Source organism: Girardinichthys multiradiatus, chromosome X (assembly GCF_021462225.1).
Source record: "Girardinichthys multiradiatus isolate DD_20200921_A chromosome X, DD_fGirMul_XY1, whole genome shotgun sequence".
Taxonomy (NCBI): Eukaryota; Metazoa; Chordata; class Actinopteri; order Cyprinodontiformes; family Goodeidae; genus Girardinichthys; species Girardinichthys multiradiatus.
Window position 1 is genome coordinate 37,025,647 of NC_061817.1, and position 25,073 is coordinate 37,050,719.

General features: G+C 39.2%; 1 protein-coding gene across 2 annotated transcripts; it reads left to right on the forward strand.

The window, feature by feature from the left end:
• The first annotated feature begins 8,719 nt into the window (after nt 1–8,719).
• On the forward strand, nt 8,720–23,319 carry LOC124862338 (tRNA-splicing endonuclease subunit Sen54-like). Of its 2 annotated transcripts, XM_047356195.1 has the most exons (12): nt 8,720–9,100; nt 12,052–12,210; nt 12,313–12,376; nt 15,299–15,382; nt 15,534–15,632; nt 15,713–15,765; nt 18,583–18,690; nt 18,886–19,327; nt 19,402–19,537; nt 19,626–19,686; nt 22,534–22,647; nt 22,949–23,319. In XM_047356195.1, the coding sequence occupies exons 1-12, from the start codon at nt 9,045–9,047 to the stop codon at nt 23,097–23,099; spliced, it is 1,527 nt and encodes a 508-aa protein (XP_047212151.1). In that variant the 5' UTR covers nt 8,720–9,044; the 3' UTR covers nt 23,100–23,319. The 2 variants fall into 2 exon arrangements, with proteins under 2 accessions (XP_047212151.1, XP_047212152.1); XM_047356196.1 differs by lacking the exon at nt 22,534–22,647 and having other exon boundaries at nt 8,989–9,100.
• Nucleotides 23,320–25,073: the final 1,754 nt, after the last annotated feature.

Below are 25,073 nucleotides of genomic sequence, written 5' to 3' on the forward strand. Positions count from 1 at the left end.
CGTTGCACCTCCGCCCATGCCGTCTGCGCTCGCTCCAACCCGATGTTCTGAAGCCACACCTGCCGAGCTGGAGCAGCGCTTGAAGTTCTATGCACGCCAAATAAAGATCCTCAGGACGATTAGTTTCCTGTATTCCTCTCCTGAGCTGATGGAGAGGATAAGGAAGATAGAGATGGATTATGAAACGGCAGTAAGGTTGTTTAACTGCCGTCCTCCTTTGCCCACACCAAGCCACATGAGTGCTGCTGCAGAGCAGCCCATGCCACTGAGGGTCCGGCCAACGCCTCAGTCTCTGCTCACGTCACTGAGGATCCCATCGACGCCTCAGCTCCTGTTCCTAGTCTGCAGGGGTTCGAGGAGGAAGTACCGCTGAACCCTGTTCTTGAGGGGTTTAAGAATCGTTTTGTCCTCGTTCTGGCCTTTGAACCCAGAGCTGTGCTTCGGCCTCTGAGGGTTCGCCAGGCTCCACGCCTCCGGAGTTCCACAGAGTTTCTGGGAGGTCCTTGTTGGGACCATACAGCCATGGGTTTCAACACTAAAACTCCGGTACATACTTCTTCTTCTTCTTCTGTGTTATTTTTTGGCAGTTGGCAAATAACGTTATGATGTGCATTACCGCCACCGACTGGTATGGAGTGTGGTTCTTCATGGTTTTAAATCTTATTTACTATTACAACAATCAAATTCTATTTATTAATTTAGTTTTTTTGAATACATTTATTATAATTTGAATATGCTTGCTGCCTAAACTTCTTTGCAAAGTATCTATCAAAATATAATTTTCTTTAATACCTACAAATTCTCTCCTTAAAATTGTTCTTTCTTGTTCATATTTCTGACACTTCAGTATTACATGTTCTATTGTTTCCTCCTCTCCACAATAATCACATTTTCCTGTATTATGTTTCTTTATCTTGAACAATGTAGAATTAAGTCCTGTATGTCCAAATCTTAATCTTGTAATTAATCTTTCCTCTTTTCTGCTCCTTCTTCCAGTTCTTACTTCTCCTACTATCTTGTTGATTCTGTAAAACCATCTTTCTTTCTTTTCTTCATCCCACCTTTTTTGCCACTCTTTCCTGATTCTCTGTTTAATTATATTTCTTGCCTCTGACCTACTAATATTAATTATAAAACTAATGTTGTTTTGTGTAGCCTTCTTTGCCATCCTGTCCACCATCTCATTCCCTCCAACTCCTACATGTGCTGGTACCCATAAAAACACTCATATTAATCCCATTCTTTGTATTCTAAATAAATGTATGTTTTATTTCCAACAAAATGTCTGGTCTACCTTCTGAATGATTATGTTTTAAACTTAATAATGCTGAACTTGAGTCTGAACAAATTATTGTTTTTAATGGTTTTATATCCTCCACCCACTGCACTGCTAATAATATTGCTAATAATTCTCCTGAATATACTGATAATCCATCTGTAATTCTTTTTCCTACTTTTATTTTAAATTCTGGTATTACAAATGCTACTCCTATTTTTTCATCTGTTTTTGATGCGTCTGTGTAAATCTGGACATAATGATAGTAATTGTTTATATATTCTTGTATTATACTTGAATCTAAAAAACATTTTGGATCCTTTTTCTTTTCCATCAACACCATATCCATCACTGCTTCTGGTAACAGCCACGGTGGCACTATTGGCAAAGGCAACATTAAACTTATTTCTTTTTCATATATTTGAAATTCTTCTGCTATGTTATTAATAATCCAACCAAAACTCTTAACTTGTTTTTTTTTTCTTTTTCCCAGCATGGTTTTAAAATATCACGTGTGGGATGATCTGGATTATTGCTTTGTAAGTTTATCCAGTAATTTATTGCTGACTGTTTCCTTCTTAGATCTTCTTGGACTGGTTCTGATTGCTCCTGTACTAATTCTTAAAGCTTGATGTTGTATATTGTCTAATTTTATAAGATGAGTGTTTGCTGCTGATCCATAAATTATATTTCCATAATCAATATTTGATCTAATTAATCCTGTATAAATTATTTTTAATGATGTTCGATCTGCTCCCCAATCAATACCAGCCATACATCTCATAATATTTAATATTTTTTTGCATTTATCTATGATTCTTTCTATATGTACTTTCCATATAATTTTTTCATCAAACCATATACATATAACTTGTTCTAAAACTTGATTGTATAATTTTTGTTTTATATTTTCTTGTTTCCTTTTCTGTGTAAACACTATTACTTTTGTTTTTTCTACTGGGAATTTAAATCCCCATTGATTTGCCCATTGTTCTATTCTAATAATCTCCTCCTGTATTTGTTTTTCAATAAGTTTGATATTACGACCCCTTTTCTCTATAACTCCATCATCTGCAAATAGTGAGCAACCGACTTCCTTACCAATATTTTTAAATACATCATTTATCATTATAGAAAACAATAACGGACTTATAATACTTCCATGAGGAGTACCATTATCTATTATATATTTTCTTGACAATTCTTGACCAATTCTTACTTGTATTTTTCTATTTGATAAAAAATCTTTAATCCAGTTAAACATTTTTCCATTAACACCCATTTTATTTTATTTTATTAATAATCCTTCAACCCACATCATGTCATAAGCTTTTTCTATATCATAAAATACAGCTACTACATTTTCTTTGTTTATTTGTGCTCTCCTTATTTCATATTCTAAACATAATGCAGAGTCATTTGTGCTTCTCCCTTTTCGAAACCCATTTTGATTTCTAGATATATACCCATTAATATTTAAATAATATGTTAATCATTTTTTCCATTATTTTACAAATATTTGATGTTAATGCGATCAGTCTATAATTTTCTGGTTTTGTGTTATCTTTTCCTGGTTTAACTATTGGAATAATTATTGCTTCCTTCCAGCTCTGTGGCAGCTCTCCCTCCTCCCAGACTTTATTGTATAATTATAATATTTTTTCTTTTGCTTTGTCATTAAGATGTTCTATCATCGTATAGTACATTTGATCTTTTCCAGGTGATGTATTTTTTGTTTTCCTGGTAACAAAGTTCATTTCTCCTTTTGTAAATGGTTCATTTATTAATTTATTTGTATCTACATTATTTTGCATTAAATCTTTATATTTCATCTTTGTGATTTCCCTACCTTTCTTTCCCTCTTCACTAATATTATTTGAACTATGAATTTTACTAAATGTTTTAGCTAATATTTCAGCTTTTTCTTTATCTTCCTTTATAGTTGTATTATCTATTTTTAATATAGGATATCCATATTCTTTTCTAATACCCTTAATTCTTTTAATGGTTTTCCAAATTTGATCAATTTTTGTTTCTCTCCCTACGGTATTACAAACGTTTCTCCAATATTCTCTTTTTGCATTCTTAATGATCTTTCTCACTTTTGCTTGCTTTCTTTTGTACTCAATTAGGTTCTGATAAATTGGGTTACTTTTTAACATTTTAAATGCTTTATTTCTTAATTTTATTACTTCACTACAATCTTTTGTCCACCATGGCACAATATGTTTATCGTTCTTTTTTCCGCCTTTTTTTATTGATTTTTCTGCAGCTTGTAAGATTTTTTTTTACAGATATTTATATTTAAACTATTTATATCAATTGACTCATCTATTTCTTCCAATTTCTTTTGACTTAAATATTTAAATTTTTCCCAATCAGCCTTATTAAAGTTCCATCTTTTATATAATCCTGTATTCCTGTTATTTATTAATATTCCTGTTATGATTTTAATGGGGTAATGATCACTGCCTACTGCCACTCACAGTTATTAGCTAAACAATTTTATACTATTGTTAAATCAATCACAGACTCTGTACCTGTTTTTACATTAATTCTTGTTCCTCTTCCATCATTTATACATACCAAATGTTTCATTTCCATTATTTCTTCAATAATTTGTCCATTTTTATCATTACATTTTCCCCATAATGTGCTGTTAGCATTAAAATCTCCACACCAGATTACTTTTCCTTCTAAGTATCCCATTAATTCATCCATCAACTCAAATAATAATATTTTACATGGATTATAAAAATTTATTATATTACATTTTTCTTTTTTATTGTAAATTTCAACTACTATGTATTCTAAATTTTTACCTTTTCCTAATATCTGATATTGTATCCCTTCTTTTATAAATATTCCACATCCTCCTCCACTTCCTTCTTGTCTATCCCTTCTGATACTATTATACCTTTAAACACAAAATCTAGGTTCGGCTTTAACCACGTCTCCTGTATATAATTTCTGGTTTTTCTTCAATTCCATCTATATACCATTTAAATTCCTGTCCGTTAGCGATTAAGCTTCTTGCATTCCACTGTAATATTATCATATACTGGTCCTTCTCAAAAAATTAGCATATTGTGATGAAGTTCATTATTTTCCATAATGTCATGATGAAAATTTAACATTCATATATTTTAGATTCATTGCACACTAACTGAAATATTTCAGGTCTTTTATTGTCTTAATACGGATGATTTTGGCATACAGCTCATGAAAACCCAAAATTCCTATCTCACAAAATTAGCATATCATTAAAAGGGTCTCTAAACGAGCTATGAACCTAATCATCTGAATCAACGAGTTAACTCTAAACACCTGCAAAAGATTCCTGAGGCCTTTAAAACTCCCAGCCTGGTTCATCACTCAAAACCCCAATCATGGGTAAGACTGCCGACCTGACTGCTGTCCAGAAGGCCACTATTGACACCCTCAAGCAAGAGGGTAAGACACAGAAAGAAATTTCTGAACGAATAGGCTGTTCCCAGAGTGCTGTATCAAGGCACCTCAGTGGGAAGTCTGTGGGAAGGAAAAAGTGTGGCAGAAAACGCTGCACAACGAGAAGAGGTGACCGGACCCTGAGGAAGATTGTGGAGAAGGGCCGATTCCAGACCTTGGGGGACCTGCGGAAGCAGTGGACTGAGTCTGGAGTAGAAACATCCAGAGCCACCGTGCACAGGCGTGTGCAGGAAATGGGCTACAGGTGCCGCATTCCCCAGACCTGGGCTACAGAGAAGCAGCACTGGTCTGTTGCTCAGTGGTCCAAAGTACTTTTTTCGGATGAAAGCAAATTCTGCATGTCATTCGGAAATCAAGGTGCCAGAGTCTGGAGGAAGACTGGGGAGAAGGAAATGCCAAAATGCCAGAAGTCCAGTGTCAAGTACCCACAGTCAGTGATGGTCTGGGGTGCCGTGTCAGCTGCTGGTGTTGGTCCACTGTGTTTTATCAAGGGCAGGGTCAATGCAGCTAGCTATCAGGAGATTTTGGAGCACTTCATGCTTCCATCTGCTGAAAAGCTTTATGGAGATGAAGATTTCATTTTTCAGCACGACCTGGCACCTGCTCACAGTGCCAAAACCACTGGTAAATGGTTTACTGACCATGGTATCACTGTGCTCAATTGGCCTGCCAACTCTCCTGACCTGAACCCCATAGAGAATCTGTGGGATATTGTGAAGAGAACGTTGAGAGACTCAAGACCCAACACTCTGGATGAGCTAAAGGCCGCTATCGAAGCATCCTGGGCCTCCATAAGACCTCAGCAGTGCCACAGGCTGATTGCCTCCATGCCACGCCGCATTGAAGCAGTCATTTCTGCCAAAGGATTCCCGACCAAGTATTGAGTGCATAACTGTACATGATTATTTGAAGGTTGACGTTTTTTGTATTAAAAACACTTTTCTTTTATTGGTCGGATGAAATATGCTAATTTTGTGAGATAGGAATTTTGGGTTTTCATGAGCTGTATGCCAAAATCATCTGTATTAAGACAATAAAGGACCTGAAATATTTCAGTTAATGTGCAATGAATCTAAAATATATGAATATTAAATTTTCATCATTACATTATAGAAAATAATGAACTTTATCACAATATGCTAATTTTTTGAGAAGGACCTGTATATGACCATATCTCTGACATTTAAAACATCTTAGTGGTGGAGAAATGAAAGGCCTCACAGAAAAACTCAGATAATCTATTTTAACATTTTGTGGCAACACCTTTTCTTCAAAGTCTATTAAAATTGACAGGCTTCCTACTCTTTCTCCATTTACATTTTTTGTCAGTCTTTTGAGATTTTTTATCTTTGCACCAACAATGCTTTTTTTTAACTTGTCTATATCTTCCTCCAGAGGAATGCCATAAATTACCCCCCGAATGATTTTATCTTCTCCTATAATCTTCTTCTCTGTCACCGTTTTCTTGCAAATGTTTTCAACTTGTAAAGCCTTTCTTCTTTGTTCTTCGGTTTTACACAACACCAGTATATTTCCATCTCTCAATAACTTCACAATTTCAACATCTCCTATCTTTTTTTTTTATTTCTCTAGATAGTGAAATAGGACTCAGGCTCTTTTTTTCTTCTTCATTTTTTATCTTTAATAATATTTTACATTCTTCCCTTCCAATTTTCCTCCTAACTTCTCTTTCTTCTTCAGAACTGTTTTCTTCCAGCTCTCTTTTACTCCTTTGGCTGTCTAATATATTTCCTTCTTCCTCGTCCTCTCCCTCTACTTACTGGCGTCCATTCATCAAAGTCCATATTGTCCTCCTGTGTGTCCATTCTGAACCATTCACATACCAGTTTATGCCTTTTACTGCCACTTCCAAAAGTAAATAATTTCTACCACTGTGGGGTTCTAAGTAGACCAGCGTTTTTCATGTCCTGCGGTTGGTTCTTCTTCTGTCTTTTTTCTCACCATGAACCCGGTACATACTTTCCTGGAACTTTTCAAAATAAAGTGCATTAACCTTCTTCCGGCACAGCCAGGAAAGGGGGTAACTGCGGACTTCCTGTGGCGCCATTACCCAAATAAAAGCCCCCAGAGGGACCGGTTAGGAGGGAAACACAGCGCGCTGAGGTCTTTTGCTGGTAAAAAGACATAAATTCAACTGGATCCGAAGCCATACGATCATCGATCATATGCAGAGTTAAGTAGAATGAAATACTGTCTATGTATCCGGTATTTTCATTCATGAACGGGGATAATTAAGGTACAAGCATTGCTGACCTCTCCGAAGCCCGCAGAGTCAAACGGTGTTCGAGAGAAGCCCCGGTGGAGAAGCTGTTTCTACAAGCCGAGTCTGGAGGAAAGACTACGGCCCGCAACCGTGTTTAAGGTAACGAACAGCTGGTCGACGGACCGAACGAGGCGTCTTGCAAGCCTAGCTCGCCGGAGCTAACTCTATTGTTCACTGAGGAAGTTAGCGGGAAGCTAACTCTTTGTTCACGACGGATATCTTCTTCAAACTTCGCCCTTGGACAACATTCCCTCAACAGGTTCAGAGGTTGGGTTTGGGCAGATTAACAGATTGGTTTAGGATGAAATGATCTAAACGTTTTCATGTTATGAAGTTTTTGTGGAACTCGGCTATCTTGGTGCTAGCATGCTACCTGTAGCACACAGGCCGGTTCGTGTTCTTTGTATGTTTTAAAGCTAAGATAAACTTTATTAAAAGGGTGGTTTTAACCAGAACATTGCTCATAACGCGCAGTCCGTGCTTATGCATTTGAACCCTTTTATTAACCTGGTATTTTAAAGGTATGTGTTGATTCTGGCGCTAAGCTATCTTCTAGCTTAGCACTTTAGCTAGCTTCTTTGTTAGCCCAACGGCCAGCCGGTAAGAACACGTGTGCTAGCATTAAGGCTAGTCAACAGAAAGGTTGTTAGTTTTCAAGCTAGTGAATAATAGTCCTTGAACATCATTTGCTAGAGTTGATAACTAAGTAAACACCATTAAGCCCCATTTCTCCAGAAAGATTTGGCTCTTTTCCAAAATACTCAATAATATTTCTTCAAATATTATTTTAATAAATAAAAGCAGTTAATTAGACACCGTTGAGAATTAGTCATCCAGGAGGTTGGTTTTATTCAGCAGATCATTATTTAAAACATTATTTTATTAAAATAATATTTAATCTGATCTTGCATTGTGAATGGTTGTCTAAATGTTGCTGATTATTTTCTAAGTTAGTTCCAAGACTAACTTAACTTCATTTCCAGATTCTTCAAGATAATCCTTGGTTCTCAAACATAAACATTGCATGGTAATGTTGCATCACTCTTTTGGTCATGATTTTCAATCATCTTTAATCAACTTGTTTATATTGTACATAGTCCATTAGTCTTTGTTATTCTTTAATTCTGCTTGGTAGTTTAGTTGGATTGTTTTAGCATGTAAACTGTTTGTTGATTGAAATATGTTTGACTTTGAGTTGACTTATTTTTGTTAATAAATTCTTGTATTTTAAGAAATTGTGTGAATTCATTCCATATATGTGCAGAGTTTATGCTGTTCAATAATGCCAGAGCTCGTCTCACACCTTTCTATTCTGTCCTGATACCATCGCCTTACTGGTATTCACAGGACAATCCTTAACAGACCGGAATATTATTTGGTAAAATATTAATATTAAAATATTAATATTAAATAATATTCTCAGATTCATATTTACAATATCCTCTACTCTGCTCAGTCGGCCTCATCTTCCTGCAGTTTCCCGTCGCAGGCCGTCACGGTCTCTACGCTTCTGTCGGCCTCCAAGTCTTTGGTGCAGGTCGGGTCGCCCGCCTTAACTCTGTGCCTGCTGGGGACGACCTCCTGGTCGCCCACCTTAACTCTGTGCCTGCTGGGGACGACCTCCTGGTTGCCCACCTTAACTCTGTGCCTGCTGGGGACGACCTCCTGGTCGCCCGCCTGAACTCTGTTCTTGTTTCTGGGGTCCTATATCAAGTAAACCATAACGTAAATGGGTTGAACTAAAACTATCCAAACTGAAACTATTTTACAGTTTTATACACTGTAATCTCGCATATCTAAACAACAAGATAACGACATTTAAATAATTCGAGATTATAAAAAATAAAACTCCTGCCAAACTGTCTAAAATATAGAAGAAATGTGATTTAAAGATGTAGAAATTTTTTTTGCGAATTGCTGCCCCTTGTGGCCATAATTCTAACTTCGTGTTTCGGAACAGGCGGGCGTTAGGACCATGAGGAGAAGCAGGAAGCTGTAGTCGGTGGACAAACTGTCATGGCGGACCAAAACAAGACAGGGGGCGCAGAGAACTTCTACAATGAAATATTAAGGTTTGATTCCGTTTTATCTGCAGTTATCAAAGGGTTATAAACAGGCTTTAAATACTATTTAATAACGTTTGTCTTTTGGTGGGTATTTATCACTTATTTTCGGCTGTCGGAACTCTGACTGCCTTCTCGTCAACATGTTTGGACGACGTAACACCGGCTCATCTGATACGGTTTCTGGATTTGCCTCTGTCTCCCTCTTTTGAATATTTTGGTGAAGAAAATTCGTTAGATTAATTCAACTAAAGTGGGATTTATATGTCTATCTTTGTTAAGTTTCTTGTCTTAACGTCCTCTAGACTGAGCAACAGGCAGTTTTACGTCTAATAACACAGGTCTAAACAGGATAATCAAGTGTTCCCTTGAAGTGAGTCATAATCAAATGACTCTTTATCAGAGTCCAGAGATCTATTAATAGGTGCTGAAGATATGCCAAAGAAGTCACATAACCAGTTAGGTGTGCAGAGGTTATTTTCAGTATTTCTAAATTTCCTTAATCCACCAGTAGGACTTGACATTGTGTTTTTTCTACTTTATTTTTGTGTAAGTTTGGCTGTGTTAATACATATTGTAAATGTTTTTCATTACTTGTTCTTGATAACCCTTAAAAATCTCATGTTTCATAGTTTTTTCACCAGGTGCAGATACATTTTTATGTATTGTAAATTGGTGCTTAGCATTGAAACAATTATTTCAACAATTTAAAAACAGAAAATGTTAAGACTAATGATAAAGGTTGGCTTTGAAATTCAATAATAGCAAGTCAAGTGTATTTATATATTTAAATATTTATATATATTCAGCAACAAGGCACTCAAAGCGCTGTACATGAGGAAAAACATCACAATGATACAGAAAATCAAACACAGAAAAACAAATCAAATGACATTAATAATCCTTGGGAGTTTACTGGTAAGAGCTGGTTCTAATCCAATCTTTCTAATAGAGGTAATTAGCTCATTAAGTCCTCTGTGGTAAGGAATTCATCCTGTGCTAGAAGAAAAATGATAATATTAATCCTTGAGGTCGCTGGTATGAGGCAGTAGTGGTCCCATCATTCAAATAAGCTGGGTCACTGGTATAAAACAGTCTTAGTCCAAACTTTTTAAATACTAATAATGTTTAGCTGTCACTGGTAAGATATGGTTGTAGTACAATCCTTTTAAGAAATCTAAAATTCTCTGGTCATTGGTGTAAAAACAGCTTTAGTCCAAATTTTCAAATACTAATAATAATATTTGGCTTTCGCTGGTAATCCTTCTGAGAAATCTGAAAATCTATGAAAAGTAATGAAATCACACATTTAGCTAGATGAGAAAAGAGACCACATTAGATAAGAAGAGGGAAAAAATCATATTTCACACTTTGTCCATAGCAGGATACAGTTTGAGATTGCAAAAAAAAAAAACTCAGCACAAAGAAGCAATATTTATACGAAACATCATGCAGGGGATCTGGTGAAGGTGGTGTGAGGGGGTGCATATGTTTATATGAGCATGTGTGTGTGTGCAAAGTAAGTCCGTGAAGCTCTGTCACAGAGGCCATTGTCCTTGATGGTACGTTGGAAGGTTCATCAACCGGCCACAAAGTTCTGAGCAGGTCCACATATGTCCTCAGGGAAGGGAGGGGGTAGAGGGAGCAGAGCGTCATGTTTACATAACTTCCAGGAGAAGTTGAAGATAACCAGCCATCAAGGCCGCGCAGGGGAGCCAGATTCAGAAAAACAATAATTATTTGGGTTAGGCTGACTCTTAATTTTCCTTCAGCCTCGAGAGTCTCGCTGGTGCTTCTCAAAGGCGAATCCAAACAGCCAAATTCCTGGTCTTTCGCCAGATCCGAGCGAACAACTTTCTCCAAGATTTATCCCATTTCACCCCTGAGTCCAGGAACCGCAACCTGCCTGCGATCCTGTATAAGGATCACATCCAGTCTGCGATTCAGCTCACGTAACATCTCAGTCTGAGTGTTGATCGCCCTGAAGATCCCATCATAACCGGCAAAAAGAGGAAATCCTGATATCAAACATCCAATTATATACACATCTTCGACATACTCGACTGACAATATCAACAGACACACAATCCTCCACTTCTGCCAGGAGTCCATGGTGTATCCAGAGAAAAACGTCCAGTCCGGACAAGTTGGGCTCTCCTTCACCCTGTCTTCTCGTCGAGAAAATGTGATCAATTGCATTGAGAGACCAGCTGACCAAATCCATAACTCAGAATTTGGAAGATGTGCAAAAAGAGGCTCCAAAAAGAAGACAAGACACAGAGCTGAAGCAGGGCAGATATGGGAGGGGTGAGGAAGACAGAGAAAAGCGTCCCAACAGGCAGCATGTGCAGTCATCATTATTTAGCTATTTTTACAAGGAGAAGAGATTTAAAACACTAGTGTGGAATTAATTTGCTTTATTTTCTGCTGTTTGTCAAACATATTTGCACTGTTAAACTGTACAGCAGATGGGGTTTGAAATTTTTTTAATAATAATGTTTAATCAATCATTTGTTCTTTGATTTTGTATTGAAACCGATAGAAGCTAGACTCCTTATTTGAAACCATATTGTAATAATTAGCCAAACCATTCAGTACAGAAAAAAATACTGTGATTATTTTTTTCCACATCGCCCAACTCTGATGTAAATCTGCCACCTTTTTATCTATGGGATGGGGGTAAAAATCTTTATTTGTTCATTAAAAAATACATAAATAAATGAGACTATTGATAAAACTGCCATTTAAGATTTAAAAAATTCGGAAAATTCATATTTGTAACGTATGCTGTGAGGAAGTTATTAGTTACATTTTAACGTCTGTCGCTTCATACATCTTAAACATGGAAATAAACTGTTGATATTTACAATAATAACTAATAATTAGTTTTTCTGTATTGAAAGAATTAGATGTAAACTCTAAAGTGACACATTTTCCCTTTATTCTGATCTTTTCTACAGTCCATGCGAGCTGTTTGCAGCCCGCTCCAGAAGCCATAAGATTCCCGCCCGAGGACAGAAGGACTTCTATCCGGACGACTCGGAGGAGCAAAGACAGCGGCTGCAGCAGAGCTTGGATGAACACTGGAATCTCATAGCAGAGGAGAGGGTGGAGAGACTGTGAGTCAGATAGCAGGGTGCTGACCTAAATCGGTTGTTTTATCAGTTTTAGGTGGTGGAAAATGTTTAGCGTCAGTTTTGTCTGTTTTTATGTCTCTGCAGGGGGAACCTGGTGAAAGCCACATGGGTTCCAAGTGACCAGATTGTGGAGCTTCAGACTCCTGCTGTGAGATCATGTTATTTTAAATGAGTCGGGCTTCGGCTGCATTATTTGCTGTTTATTTGTCTGTAGTGAATGCTAGGAAAAAGAGTGTTAATTAAATCTCTAAGTTGAGAATGTTGGATTTGCTGACAGTATGTAGTTCAGTTAACACCAAAAGATGAAACATTTACATGGTCAGCATTGTTATTTATTGCATTTATCCCATTTTCTTTCATACAATAATCTACTATCAATCTAGAATTATTATTTTGCTTGTTTATTTTTTATATCATTATATATTTTCATTTTATATTTTTTTTGTTTAATGTAAATTTATTATTTGGTGTATTTCTTTAGATTTGTGTTATTTTTCTTTGATTTGTTCTATTTTAAATTATAATTATCCTTGTAATGTTTTATTTTAATTTAGTTTTTTCTTGTTTAGTTTTATGTAATTATTTTCTCTTATTTTTCTTGTTCAGATTTAATTGTATTAATTTAATTACTATATTTTAATAATTACTAGTTTTTTATATAGCGGTACCTCTAAAAAACAAATGTAATTCTTTGCAGCAGGCAGTTCACATTGTTTTTCATACGAAACAACAAGTTTCGGCATTCCTGGCGTTCCGTACTAACAGTGTAGAGGCGATGTCAGAAATCAGTTCAGGGTAAATAAATTCATTAACAACACATGCTTCTTCCTGGGCTTCAAAACGTTACGACAAATCCCAGAAAACACTTTTTTATGCAGAGTTATGCTGAGGCCAGACAGCTTTGTTTGGGTGATGCACAGAAGCTTTCCCAGAGTTTGCTCTGGGTTGGAGACCTCCACCTTCAGCTGCGTTTCATCCCAGGAACAGAAGAAGCAGTGAAAACATTTTATTCTGTATTCTTATATTTGGTGTGATTTTAGTTTTTATTTTCAACTTTTAAAATTCAGTTTTGTTGCATTTTACTTTATAGTTTACAGTTTTATTTTAGTTTTCTTGTTTGGAATCAGAGGGACATCTCATGTTAGATGTTTTGGAGGTAAAACCAGAGAGGCCTGACTGAGATGATTTAGAGGAGGGATGATAGAAGGATACTGAGGCTGGGGTGCTCCATGTTCTCGACCAGTTCTAGGTGGAGAACATGGGGTTAGGTGGAGAACATGGGGTTAGGTGGAGAACATGGGGTTAGGTGGAGAACATGGGGTTAGGTGGAGAACATGGGGTTAGGTGGAGAACATGGGGTTAGATGGAGAACATGGGGTTAGATGGAGAACATGGGGTTAGGTGGAGAACATGGGGTTAGGTGGAGAACATGGGGTTAGGTGGAGAACATGGGGTTAGGTGGAGAACATGGGGTTAGGTGGAGAACATGGGGTTAGATGGAGAACATGGGGTTAGGTGGAGAACATGGGGTTAGGTGGAGAACATGGGGTTAGATGGAGAACATGGGGTTAGGTGGAGAACATGGGGTTAGGTGGAGAACATGGGGTTAGGTGGAGAACATGGGGTTAGGTGGAGAACATGGGGTTAGATGGAGAACATGGGTTTAGGTGGAGAACATGGGGTTAGGTGGAGAACATGGGGTTAGGTGGAGAACATGGGGTTAGGTGGAGAACATGGGGTTAGGTGGAGAACATGGGGTTAGATGGAGAACATGGGGTTAGGTGGAGAACATGGGGTTAGGTGGAGAACATGGGGAGAACATGGGGTTAGGTGGAGAACATGGGGTTAGATGGAGAACATGGGGTTAGATGGAGAACATGGGGTTAGGTGGAGAACATGGGGTTAGGTGGAGAACATGGGGTTAGATTGAGAACATGGGGTTAGATGGAGAACATGGGGTTAGATGGAGAACATGGGGTTAGGTGGAGAACATGGGGTTAGGTGGAGAACATGGGGTTAGGTGGAGAACATGGGGAGAACATGGGGTTAGGTGGAGAACATGGGGTTAGGTGGAGAACATGGGTTTAGGTGGAGAACATGGGGTTAGGTGGAGAACATGGGGTTAGGTGGAGAACATGGGGAGAACATGGGGTTAGGTGGAGAACATGGGGAGAACATGGGGTTAGGTGGAGAACATGGGGTTAGGTGGAGAACATGGGGTTAGATGGAGAACATGGGGTTAGGTGGAGAACATGGGGTTAGGTGGAGAACATGGGGTTAGGTGGAGAACATGGGGTTAGATGGAGAACATGGGGTTAGGTGGAGAACATGGGGTTAGGTGGAGAACATGGGGTTAGGTGGAGAACATGGGGTTAGGTGGAGATGTGGTGACCCCTGAAAGGGAAAAGCTGAAAAAAGAAAAAATGATTTTAGTTTTCTATTTTATTTTTTATTAATTTTATTTTATGTATTTTTTGCATCTTTTATTTCATTTTCTTTTTTGAAATAGTATATTTAGTTTAGTTTAAATTGTTTTATTTTCATTTGTTTTATCATTTTTTGGGTGTGGTGTTTTATTTTCTGCTATTTTACACAGTTTCAGTTCTTTCATATTTTTAGTAGCATTTTATTTTTAATAATTATTTATTTTCTTTTTACTTTTGTTCAATCTTCTCTAGATCTGTTTTATTTTAAATAATTTCTTTTTTATTCTTTCTGATTTTATTTTTCATTTAAAAAACATACTTTTGCTGTTTTCACATGATTTTATTAACTTTTCTGTTTTATTTTTTTTTCTTTTGTTTTAGTTTATTAGTTTATTTGTGCTATTTGTACTTGTATTTAGTTTTAGAGTATTTAAATTAATTAATTACTGTATTATTTATTTATTTCTAGTTTAATTTGGCCCCTTTCATAGAAATAGACCAATTATTTTCTATCTATCCGTTTTAAACAGTCAGGGTCAAACATGCTTTTTATAATAACTAAACGCATAAGTATTTGGCTTTGTCATAAATTGCTGCTTTGTTTCTTAGCTCTAAATAAACAATAATAAATATTTTGTTGTCAGGGCAAGTTTTGGCAGACGATGGGTTTTTCTGCAGAAGGGAAGCAGTATCTCCTCCCTGAAGAGGCTCTCTACCTGATGGAGTGTGTGAGTGGCAGATGATGATCAGGATGTGTTTCTCCAACAACGAGGAGCTAATTAACCTGATTGGTCCATTTGACCAGCTGAGGAAAGGTGTTGGAACAGTTTGCTCCCTGATGATGTCTCTGACTGATTGTGTTTGTGTTTATGGGAGCAGGGCAACCTACTGGTGTTTCATCAGGACCTGCCGCTGTCCATCCAGGACGGCTACGAGATGTTTCTGTCTTCAGACGCCATGAGCCTGCAGCAGTATCAGGTACGGTCATTACTCTAATGCACTGATTAAAGATGGAACATGCTTTTTTCTGAGCTGACCGGCTGTTCTTCTACATGAAGGTGTTTGGGCATCTGAAGAGGCTCGGATACGTGGTGCACAGATTTGATCCCAGGTAACAGAGGTTGGATCTTTTTCATGCAGGACATGTTACTTTTATTTGCTTTAAATTATAATCAAAAGTTAAGTCAGCATAAAAATCTAATTCTAAGTAAATTAGGATAAAACTCTAGTATTGATTTAAATGGTTTTATATGACCATGCTGGCTGGAATCTTTAAAACACAAAGTAAAAGTTTTTAAAGTAGAAAGGTTTTATTTTTCAGTCTAAAGTGAAACCATTTTGTGGCCATTTTAAGGTTTTTCATGAGGATCAATGTTGTAATCCTAAATATAAAACTCGTGGTAAATAAAATAAAATAATGTTAGTTGGAAATACCCTTTTAGTCTCAACGTATTGGGTGTAATTTGTCCTAATCAACAAATAAATCATATTTATGGTAATTCAGAGGTATCTTATATTCAAAGTCCAGTTTATCTAAAAAGCACATTTAAAAAAACCGCATGTTTTCACAGAGTGCTGAACAACAATAAGAAAAATAAAACAGGAAGTGAGGATGTAAAGGAAAACGGAAAAAGCCCGATCTCCTCTATGTTCCCACCTTGTGTCTGGGACAGCTACAGGCAGCTGGTCGATTAATATCAGGGTGGAGGACGATAAGGGTGGAATAAATCAGAGATGTACCGAGGAGCAAGACCAGCAAAGCTTTTCTAAGCCAAAATTAGGATTTTAAAATTATTCTGTGATGCACAGAATTAAGGACCAGATTGATTCTCAGCTACATTCATCCTTTTTTAGCCTTTTTCATATGTTTGCATCCAGATTCTCGTTCTTTCAGTCATGATCCAGATCTCCTGGCTGTTGGTTTGAATGTGGATGGACCAGTAAACCGAGAGCTTCATATTTTGGCTCGGTTCTCTCCTCACCAGGACACACCAGAGCAGACCCTGCATTACTGCAGACAAGGAGCCTGTCCATCTATCCATCTCCTGCTCCATCCTGCCATCTCTCGTCCCCCGTCTTCCAGTTAAGAACCTTGACCTCAGAGGACTGTGGTGCTGGGCACCTTAAACTTCGTTTGCGAACTGCTCTAGGGAACGTTGAAGATCATGACTTAAAGATGCCACCAAAAAATCGCATAATCCGCAAAAAGCAAAGATGGGACCCTGAGGTTCCCAGTCCAGACATTCTCCTCTCCAGCTTGAGATCTTGTACATGAACACCACAAACAAGTCGTGTTCTGACAGAACCCAGGCCACACTGGCAACAAGCTAGATTTTCTGCTGAGAATGTGGACACAGTTCTTGCTCTTGTGCTCCTGCAGTACCCAAAGAATCGGGCCGGGCAACTCCCATCAGCCCCTCATCATCTCTGTGAAGATCTGGTCCACAGCCACCACTGCTTGTCTGTTAGTCAGAGCTTCTTTTCCAACACCTGGGAGTACACTTTCCAGGGAGGCTGAGAAGTCTGATCCCTCCATTGTTGGAACATGCTCTCCGGGACCACCAACCCGGTGTTGTCCCGGACCTCCATGCAACATTGTTTTCAACAGAGTCTTCTACATCTCAGAATGAACCTTGTCCACTCCATGTGTCCTGCCACCAGGGAGATGTTTGACCCCTGTGACCCCTGCCATGGTGATAGACTCACCTTCCTCCAAGTTCTCAGACTCTGCCTCCTTTGCAGGAGATGAGGTGACCAGATTAAGAAGTTTCTCAAAGTTCTCCTAAAACCACTTAACAGTATTCTCAGTTCAGGTCTGCAGTCCCCTGGCCAATCCAAACCCAGCCTGGGATGGGCCCAGCTTTCCTCTTGTAAGATGGTTTCGCAGATCATCCTTAGAACAAACCAAAAGTCCTTCTCCAAAGCCTTCTGGCCATCCAGCACCCGTCTTCTGTTTCAGGAGTACCCAGAGGCAACCAAGTCCGAAAGGCCTTCTTCAGTTTACAGCTTCCATCGCTGCTGATGTCGACCCATGGGTTCTGTGGTGCCCTGACAGAAACCAAGTACCTTCAGGACACAGGTCCTGGAGGCTGCATCTGCAACGGAGGTCCTGAACATATACAAACGGGGGAAGAAGCCAAGAGTGTTTTTGTTTCTGTGTTTTGAATATTTCACAAACTGCAAAGAACTTCAGTAGCTCTGATGGGAACAATCAAAACTTTAAAATGTCCCGAAGCAGGAGCTGGTGAAAAATCGCTTTTAAAGATTTTGAGTCTATTTCATGAGGTGCAAATTGTTTATTTGCTATAATTGTGAAAACACAACATAAATTAAACCATCTTAAGACAAAAATACCACATCGGTCAAACTGTTTTATATTAAGGCAGAATAAAGTTATTTTCCAATTTAAACCAATGAGCTGTGAGGCAGTCATGCAGAGGCTCTATAACCTGTAAAACTAAATAAAGCCATTTTATAGCAGAAAAGGCTTTAAGGCTTAAGATAGGAGTCATAATGATTTGGCTTATGTTTTTATCGCAAACAAAATCTACTTTTTTATTGCTGCTCAGCAGGGTGACCAAAGTGCGGCCCCTGGAATGATTTTGTGTGGCCCTGAGTGCAATTCAAGAATGTTACATATTTGGTTCGAGCAAAAATAAAAAGTTAGATTCAACACAAAGTGTTAATTTTTTCATAATGATGCTTTTTGCTTTCTTTTTAATTTTGTAATAAATAGGACCACAAATATCCAGCGACTTTTACCCAAAAGCCTGCATTAATTTTAAATATTAAACTAGGCTAAATATGGCATAGAGAATAAAAATCCTGTTGTTGCTGAGAATATGCGGCGTTGGCTCTTCGGTAACTGACGATTCTGCTGATCTCCAGTTTTTTGCTTATTGTTGGGCTTTTATCTGGTTTCTTCCAGCTCTGAGCCGTCGTCCTACGTGAGGCAGCTGAACCTGCCTCAGTCACGGGAGCGAGGGGGGAGACAGCTGAAGAGGAAACGCAGCCCCAGCCCGACACCAACATGCAGGTGAGCAAAGATCCTGCCCAAACCATACCCTGATTGGTGCTTTTTCGGGTAATCTTGTAGAAACTGATGAATTTAAACGTCTAAAATACAACATTTTACGTTTGTTTTTATCTTTAACAGTGTGAAGAATGTAAGTATTTAGTTATTCTCTGATCCCTGCACTAGATACCCACTCAGTGTTTGTTCTTTCTATAGTCATACTAAGACACCAGGAGAGTCCCTGGCTGAGAAAATGGAGGATGATGATAAACTACCAGAGTCTCACCTGATGACCTCTGCAGAGCCTCCTGAGCCTCAAACTGCCTCCCCGCACTCTGCAGCCAAAGGCCAGGCCAGGACCTGGTGGATGATGGATGCTCCAGAGCTGGAGGCGGACAAAAGATCGTCCCCTGGTTCTCCATCTGGTCGCTTACGCTGGAACTTCAGCACCATCCCATTCCCAGACCTGGGCTCCACCAGCCGGCCCCGCTGCATGGTACCTGTGGACACTTCGCTGCTTCCCAGGGATGTAACGGTTGGAGTCTGTGATTTGGACTCCTGGATGCGGAAAATAAACCTGCGGAAGGTGAAAATGTCTGTGAAGGAGCAACAGAGGGAGAAACACAGACGGCGGTGGGATGTAAACAAAGACAGAGAGGTAAAATCACCCAAAGGAAGGAATAAAGCGGAAGCATTTAGTGTTTCTGTGGATCTAATTCTCAGGTCTGTCAGGTTCAAAGGTGCAGAAACTGGGCGGAGTACCATGAGTTGCTGGCCCGGCGGCAGGCGAAGCGGCAAGGCCGACCAGCTCACTTGTGGAACAGGGAAGTTAAACCTTTACACGACCCAACTCAGCCAATCTCCACCGGTAAGTTGGTGCTGGACTCGTATTGTGATCTGAGAGGCTTTTGAAGCCGGTTACAAACTAAGAAGATGATATCTGTGTTTTCTTTCAGCTGAGCTGCTGGAGAAAATCAGTGTAGTTAAATCTACCAATCTGCTGGAGGGAGCGTCCAGGTACCACTGAGAAAATGTTTCTTTTAAAGGGCTGATGAGATGTTTGGTATATTAACTCCTGACAGCACAAAGTACCTGAGGCGCCGTCAGTCCAAAACATGTTATTTCATTCTTAGTCTCCTTTAGAGCCGCTTTAGTCAGTGCAGTGAAAGAAAATCTGTGTTGATGCTCTGCAAGAGAAGATTAAAAGGGGAATGAAAGCATTTGGTTTCCAGATAAGATGTTTGGTGATTTGCATCCTAAACATCTAAACACTCCCTGTTATCACTGACCGTCAGATGCCCCTTGAACTTTTACCACTTTTTCTTTCTGCTCTTGGTGGAGGAGGACGCTTTTTCTCTGTCTCCCGCACCCCTCCCATATCTGCCCTGCTTCAGCTCTGTGTCTTGTCTTCTTTTTCGAGCCTCTTTTTGCATATCTTCCAAATTCTTAGTTATGGATTTGGTCAGCTGGTCTCTCAATGCAACTGATCAAATTTTCTCGAGGAGAAGACAGGGTGGAGGAGAGCCCAACTTGTCCGGGCTGGACGTTTTTCTCCGGATACACGATGGACTCCTGGCAGAAGTGGAGGATTGTGTGTTTGTCGATAATGTCAGTCGAGGATGTGGAAGATATGTATATAGTTGGATGTTTGATATCAGGATTTCTGCTTTTTGGAGTCGGCGGTTACCTGGCATATCGAGAAATTCAGAAAATGTCAGCATCTGTTCTGGTCATTGTAAGGCTGCCTGGCATGTATGATGGGATCTTCAGAGCGATCAACACTCAGACTGAGATGTTACGTGAGCTGAATCGCAGACTGGATGTGATCCTTATACAGGATGGCAGGCAGGTTGCGGTTCCTGGACTCAGGGGTGAAATGGTATAAATCTTGGAGAAAGTTGTTCGCTCGGATCTGGCAGAAAGACCAGGAATTTGGCTGTTTGGATTCGCCTTTGAGAAGCACCAGCAAGACTCTCAAGGCTGACGGAAAATTAAGAGTCAGCCTAACCCAAATAATTATTGTTTTTCTGAATCTGGCTCCCCTGCACGGCCTTGATGGCTGGCTATCTTCAACTTCTCCTGGAAGTTATGTAAACATGACGCTCTGCTCCCTCTGCTCCCTCCCTTCCCTGAAGACATCTGTGGACCTGCTCAGAACTTTGTGGCCGGTTGATGAACATCCCAACGTACCATCAAGGACAATGGCCTCTGTGACAGTGCTTCATGGACTCACTTGCACACACACACACACACACACACATGCTCAAGATAAACATATGCACCCCCTCACACCACCTTCACCGTTCCCAGCATGATGTTGTTTTGTCAACTTGTTGCTTCTTTGTGCTGAGGTTTTTTACAATCTCAAACTGTATCCTGCTGAGGATAAAGTGTGAAATATGATTTTTTTCCCTCTACTTACCTAATGTGGCCTCTTTTCTCATCTAACAAGGGCAGCGCCTGTGAGTGGGCAGCAAAGCCTCGGTGACCCGTCCCCCCTTGTCTTGTGTCATGATGTATGTTTGGATGGGTTGTACTGGACTTCTAATTTCCCCTCGGGGATCAATAAAGTATCTTTGAATTGAATTTAATTGAATTTTGCCAAATTCTGAAGAATGAGGTGTGAATTTTGTTTTCAGCTGCCCCCTGAGTGCATGCATCTCTTTTTAAACCACCTTTAGATGCGATTACAGCTTCAAGTCTTTTGGGGTCTATTTCTACCAGCTTTGCACACAGAGAGACTGTTTTTGCCTTTTCTACTTTGCAAAATACCTCAAGTTCAATCATATTGGATGGGAAGGAACATCACTAGTCAATTCTTGTCACAGGTTTTCATTTGGACTTTGACTGGACCATTCCCGACACATGCATATGCCCCAGTCTCTAGTCTGCTTCTGCATCTAACAGGTTTTCTTCCAAAAAGTTCAGTTAGCTTGAGCCCTCTTGGCAGCTTTTGTAAATAATGCTCTCCTTACTGTCAGTTTAGATAGACCTCCATGTCTTGGTAGGTCTTCAGTTGGTCCATGCTCTCTCCATGTCCAGATGATGGATTGGACAGAGCTCTATATTGTTGAAGAACCTAACCCTGCTTTAAACTGAACCAGAACTTCCTTCCTGACCTGTCTGCTGCACTCCATGGTCTCCATGAGGCTGTTTGTTCTTTAACAAACCTCTTAAGGCCAGAAACAGAACAGATGGTGTTTATAGTGGGAGTACAAACACACAGCTGGATGCTGTTTCCTAGTCGGGTTCTAATGGCAGTTGGTTGTTTGCTTTTTATTTTGCAAATTAGTTGAGTTTTTAAAATCAGTTTTAGCAGAAATAATCTCTCATGAAATGAGTGCAATTAAATGTATGCATTTTGCTTTGTAAAATAGCCAAATTTATTTTATTTCTGTTTTGTTTTTAATTTCCTGGCATATAGACGTGTCCCTTGTTCCATAACAACATCACATATCTGCCCATTTTACCCATATACAAAAATCTCTACTTTGTGCTCCTGTCTAATCATGCAAAAGGTATGATATATGTATAGATAGATTAAAGTAAGATGTTAAAAGTCAGTTGTTAAATCAGCAGCAGCAATGTGCGTCTCGCCCACATTATTATGCTTTATAATAACAAACATGACCTCGTGCCGCCTGTTTGTGTTAAATGTAATTAGTCGCCATCAGCTCTGAGTCACCTCTGAAAGGGGACGATAAATCAGATGTGAGCGCGTCCCGCTGCTGTCGCAGTTTACGATCTTTAATTTCCAGAGTCATAAAGATCCCGCTCCGGTGTTTTGTCAGCGCGGCTCCTGTACACCAGCAGTGATGAATTGTTGCATCACTCAGGAGAAATGGATGTCCTTTGTCTGCTCAGGTTAAAATGTTCGGAGGAGTGGAGGATATGTTTCAATGTTTACCAGCCGGATTCAGTGGCTGACTTCAAAAAGAGCAACCCTGGCAAACCGTACTCCCGCATGTGTGTCTGCAGGTAAGTAGAGACGGCCTGAATGATCGTTTACTTAGGGTCGACTTGCAGGAAAACAATCAACCTGACACGAACAGGCTTTATGTGTCACATCCGTTGTTCTCATCCTGATGAGAAGAATCAATTAAATGATTCATCTCCTCACTGTTTAGATCTTTTTGTTCAGTAAATGTCAGGGAAAATGTTCATCATAGCTTGTTTTTGTCTTGTAATTGAAGTTTCTATTGATGATTAAGTTCCTAAATGTTGCAGATTGTTTTTCACAGAACCAACAGAACTTCTTTCCCTCCTTTCTTTGTTCCAGTTTTGACGGTCCTGTCCCTGATCTGCGAGTCATCAAGCAGTTGGCCTTTCAGAGCGGCAACGTTCCCATCGTTTACGCCGTCGTGGACTACGGAGACATTTCCTTCTACACCTTCAAGGACTTTCAGCTGCCCAGGGACGTGTACGCCTGAGATTCATCTGCCCAAAACTTTTTAACCCAGTTTGATCTTCTGGATGAGCTACATATGAAAAAATACTTTCTGAAGGGGGCAGTTTTCACATAAAAGCAGTTCCAGTCTGTTTATCTGTTTCTTTTATTTTCCCCCTTGCTCTGGCTTATAGTTTCTGCCACCAGATCATTTTTATCATAAGAATAACCATTTTCTAAAATAAATCTTTGTGGTTTATCAACTGCTGAACATTCTCAGACAATTTATTTAAAAGTACACTAATGGAGGAAAACAGAAATTATTGAGTGTCTAGTAATCTGAGATGTTTAAATGTGCAGCTGAGTTTGTGTTGCAGAACTGCAACAGACCCGTTTTGCAAAGAAGGAAGATTTTTCCTAGTTTAGGAAACTTCATTTGTTTCAGTAATTTTCCTGCCGGTTTGCTGCAAGAGGGAAGCAGAAGGTTAGATCTGAACGTGACTGACTTTAACATGAAGTTACATCAGTAGTGTTAATTATGGTGCCATCAAAGTCGAGTCAGATATTTATGATGTCCATCCTGCATCCATGGTTTCTTAAACCAAGTGAAGAGATTTCCCAGCTTCTATTACTGGACTCCAAACAATCATCTAAAACCATGTATTTGTACCAGACTTGCTGGTTCCCCACCAAGCATTCAGACCTGCTGATATTTTGAAGGGATCTTGGTCAAAATTTCTCCAGACTTTCTGAATATGTGAACGTTTGACTTTGGACATCAGCTGCTATACTTTCCCCATTTTGCAAGATGAAACAGGTAAATCTACCAGCAAACACATAAAGAAAAGAACAGCATAAATGTTGCATTAAAAAAACATTTTTCTAATTTTAACATTTTGCAGGAATCGCATTAAAAAGGGTAGTTGGAGCCTAATGAATTCATTATTACCAACTTATTTTGTTTGTTACTTTTGGAAGTTGGTAGGCTTCTGATTGGCAGTTTCCTTTAAAAAATATACCCTGTACCTTTACCCTAAGAATCACAATCAGCTTTATTGCCAAGTTCGTACATACAAACAAGGAATTTGACTCCAGTACACTTTGCTCTCTGGTTTTGTTTTTGCATTACAGAATATACAAACAGTGCCTTGTGAAAGTATTCGGCCCCCTTGAACTTTTCAACCTCTTGCCACATTTCAGGCTTCAAACATAAAGATATAAAATTCTAACTTTGTGAAGAATCAACAATAAGTGGGACACAATCGTGAAGTGGAATAAAATTTATTGGATGTGTCAAACTTTTTTAACAAATAAAAAACTGAAAAGTGGGGCGTGCAATATTATTCAGCCCCTTTACTTTAACTTTCATCTCTAACAAGGAGAAGACTGATCAGAGATGCAGCCAAGAGGCCCATGATCACTCTGGATGAACTTCAGAGATCTACAGCTGAGGTGGGAGAGTCTGTCCATAGGACAACAATCAGTCGTACACTGCACAAATCTGGCCTTTATGAAAGAGTAGCAAGAAGGAAGCCATTTCTCAAAGATATCCATAAAAAGTATTGTTTAAAGTTTGCTACAAGCCACCTGGGAGACACACCAAACATATGGAAGAAGGTGCTCTGGTCAGATGAAACCAAAATCAAACTGTTTGGCCACAATGCAAAATGATATGTTTGGCGTAAAAGCAACACAGCTCATCACCCTGAACACACCATCCCCACTGTCAAACATGGTGGTGGCAGCATCATGGTTTGGGCCTGCTTTTCATCAGCAGGGACAGAGAAGATGGTCAAAATTGATGGGAAGATGGATGGGGCCAAATACAGGACCATTCTGGAAGAAAACCTGTTGGAGTCTCCTAGAGACCTGAGACTGGGACGGAGATTTATCTTCCAACAAGACAATGATCCAAAATATAAAGCCACATCTATAATGGAAATGGTTCACAAATAAACGTATCCAGGTGTTGGAATGGCCTAGTCAAAGTCCAGACCTGAATCCAATCGAGAATCTG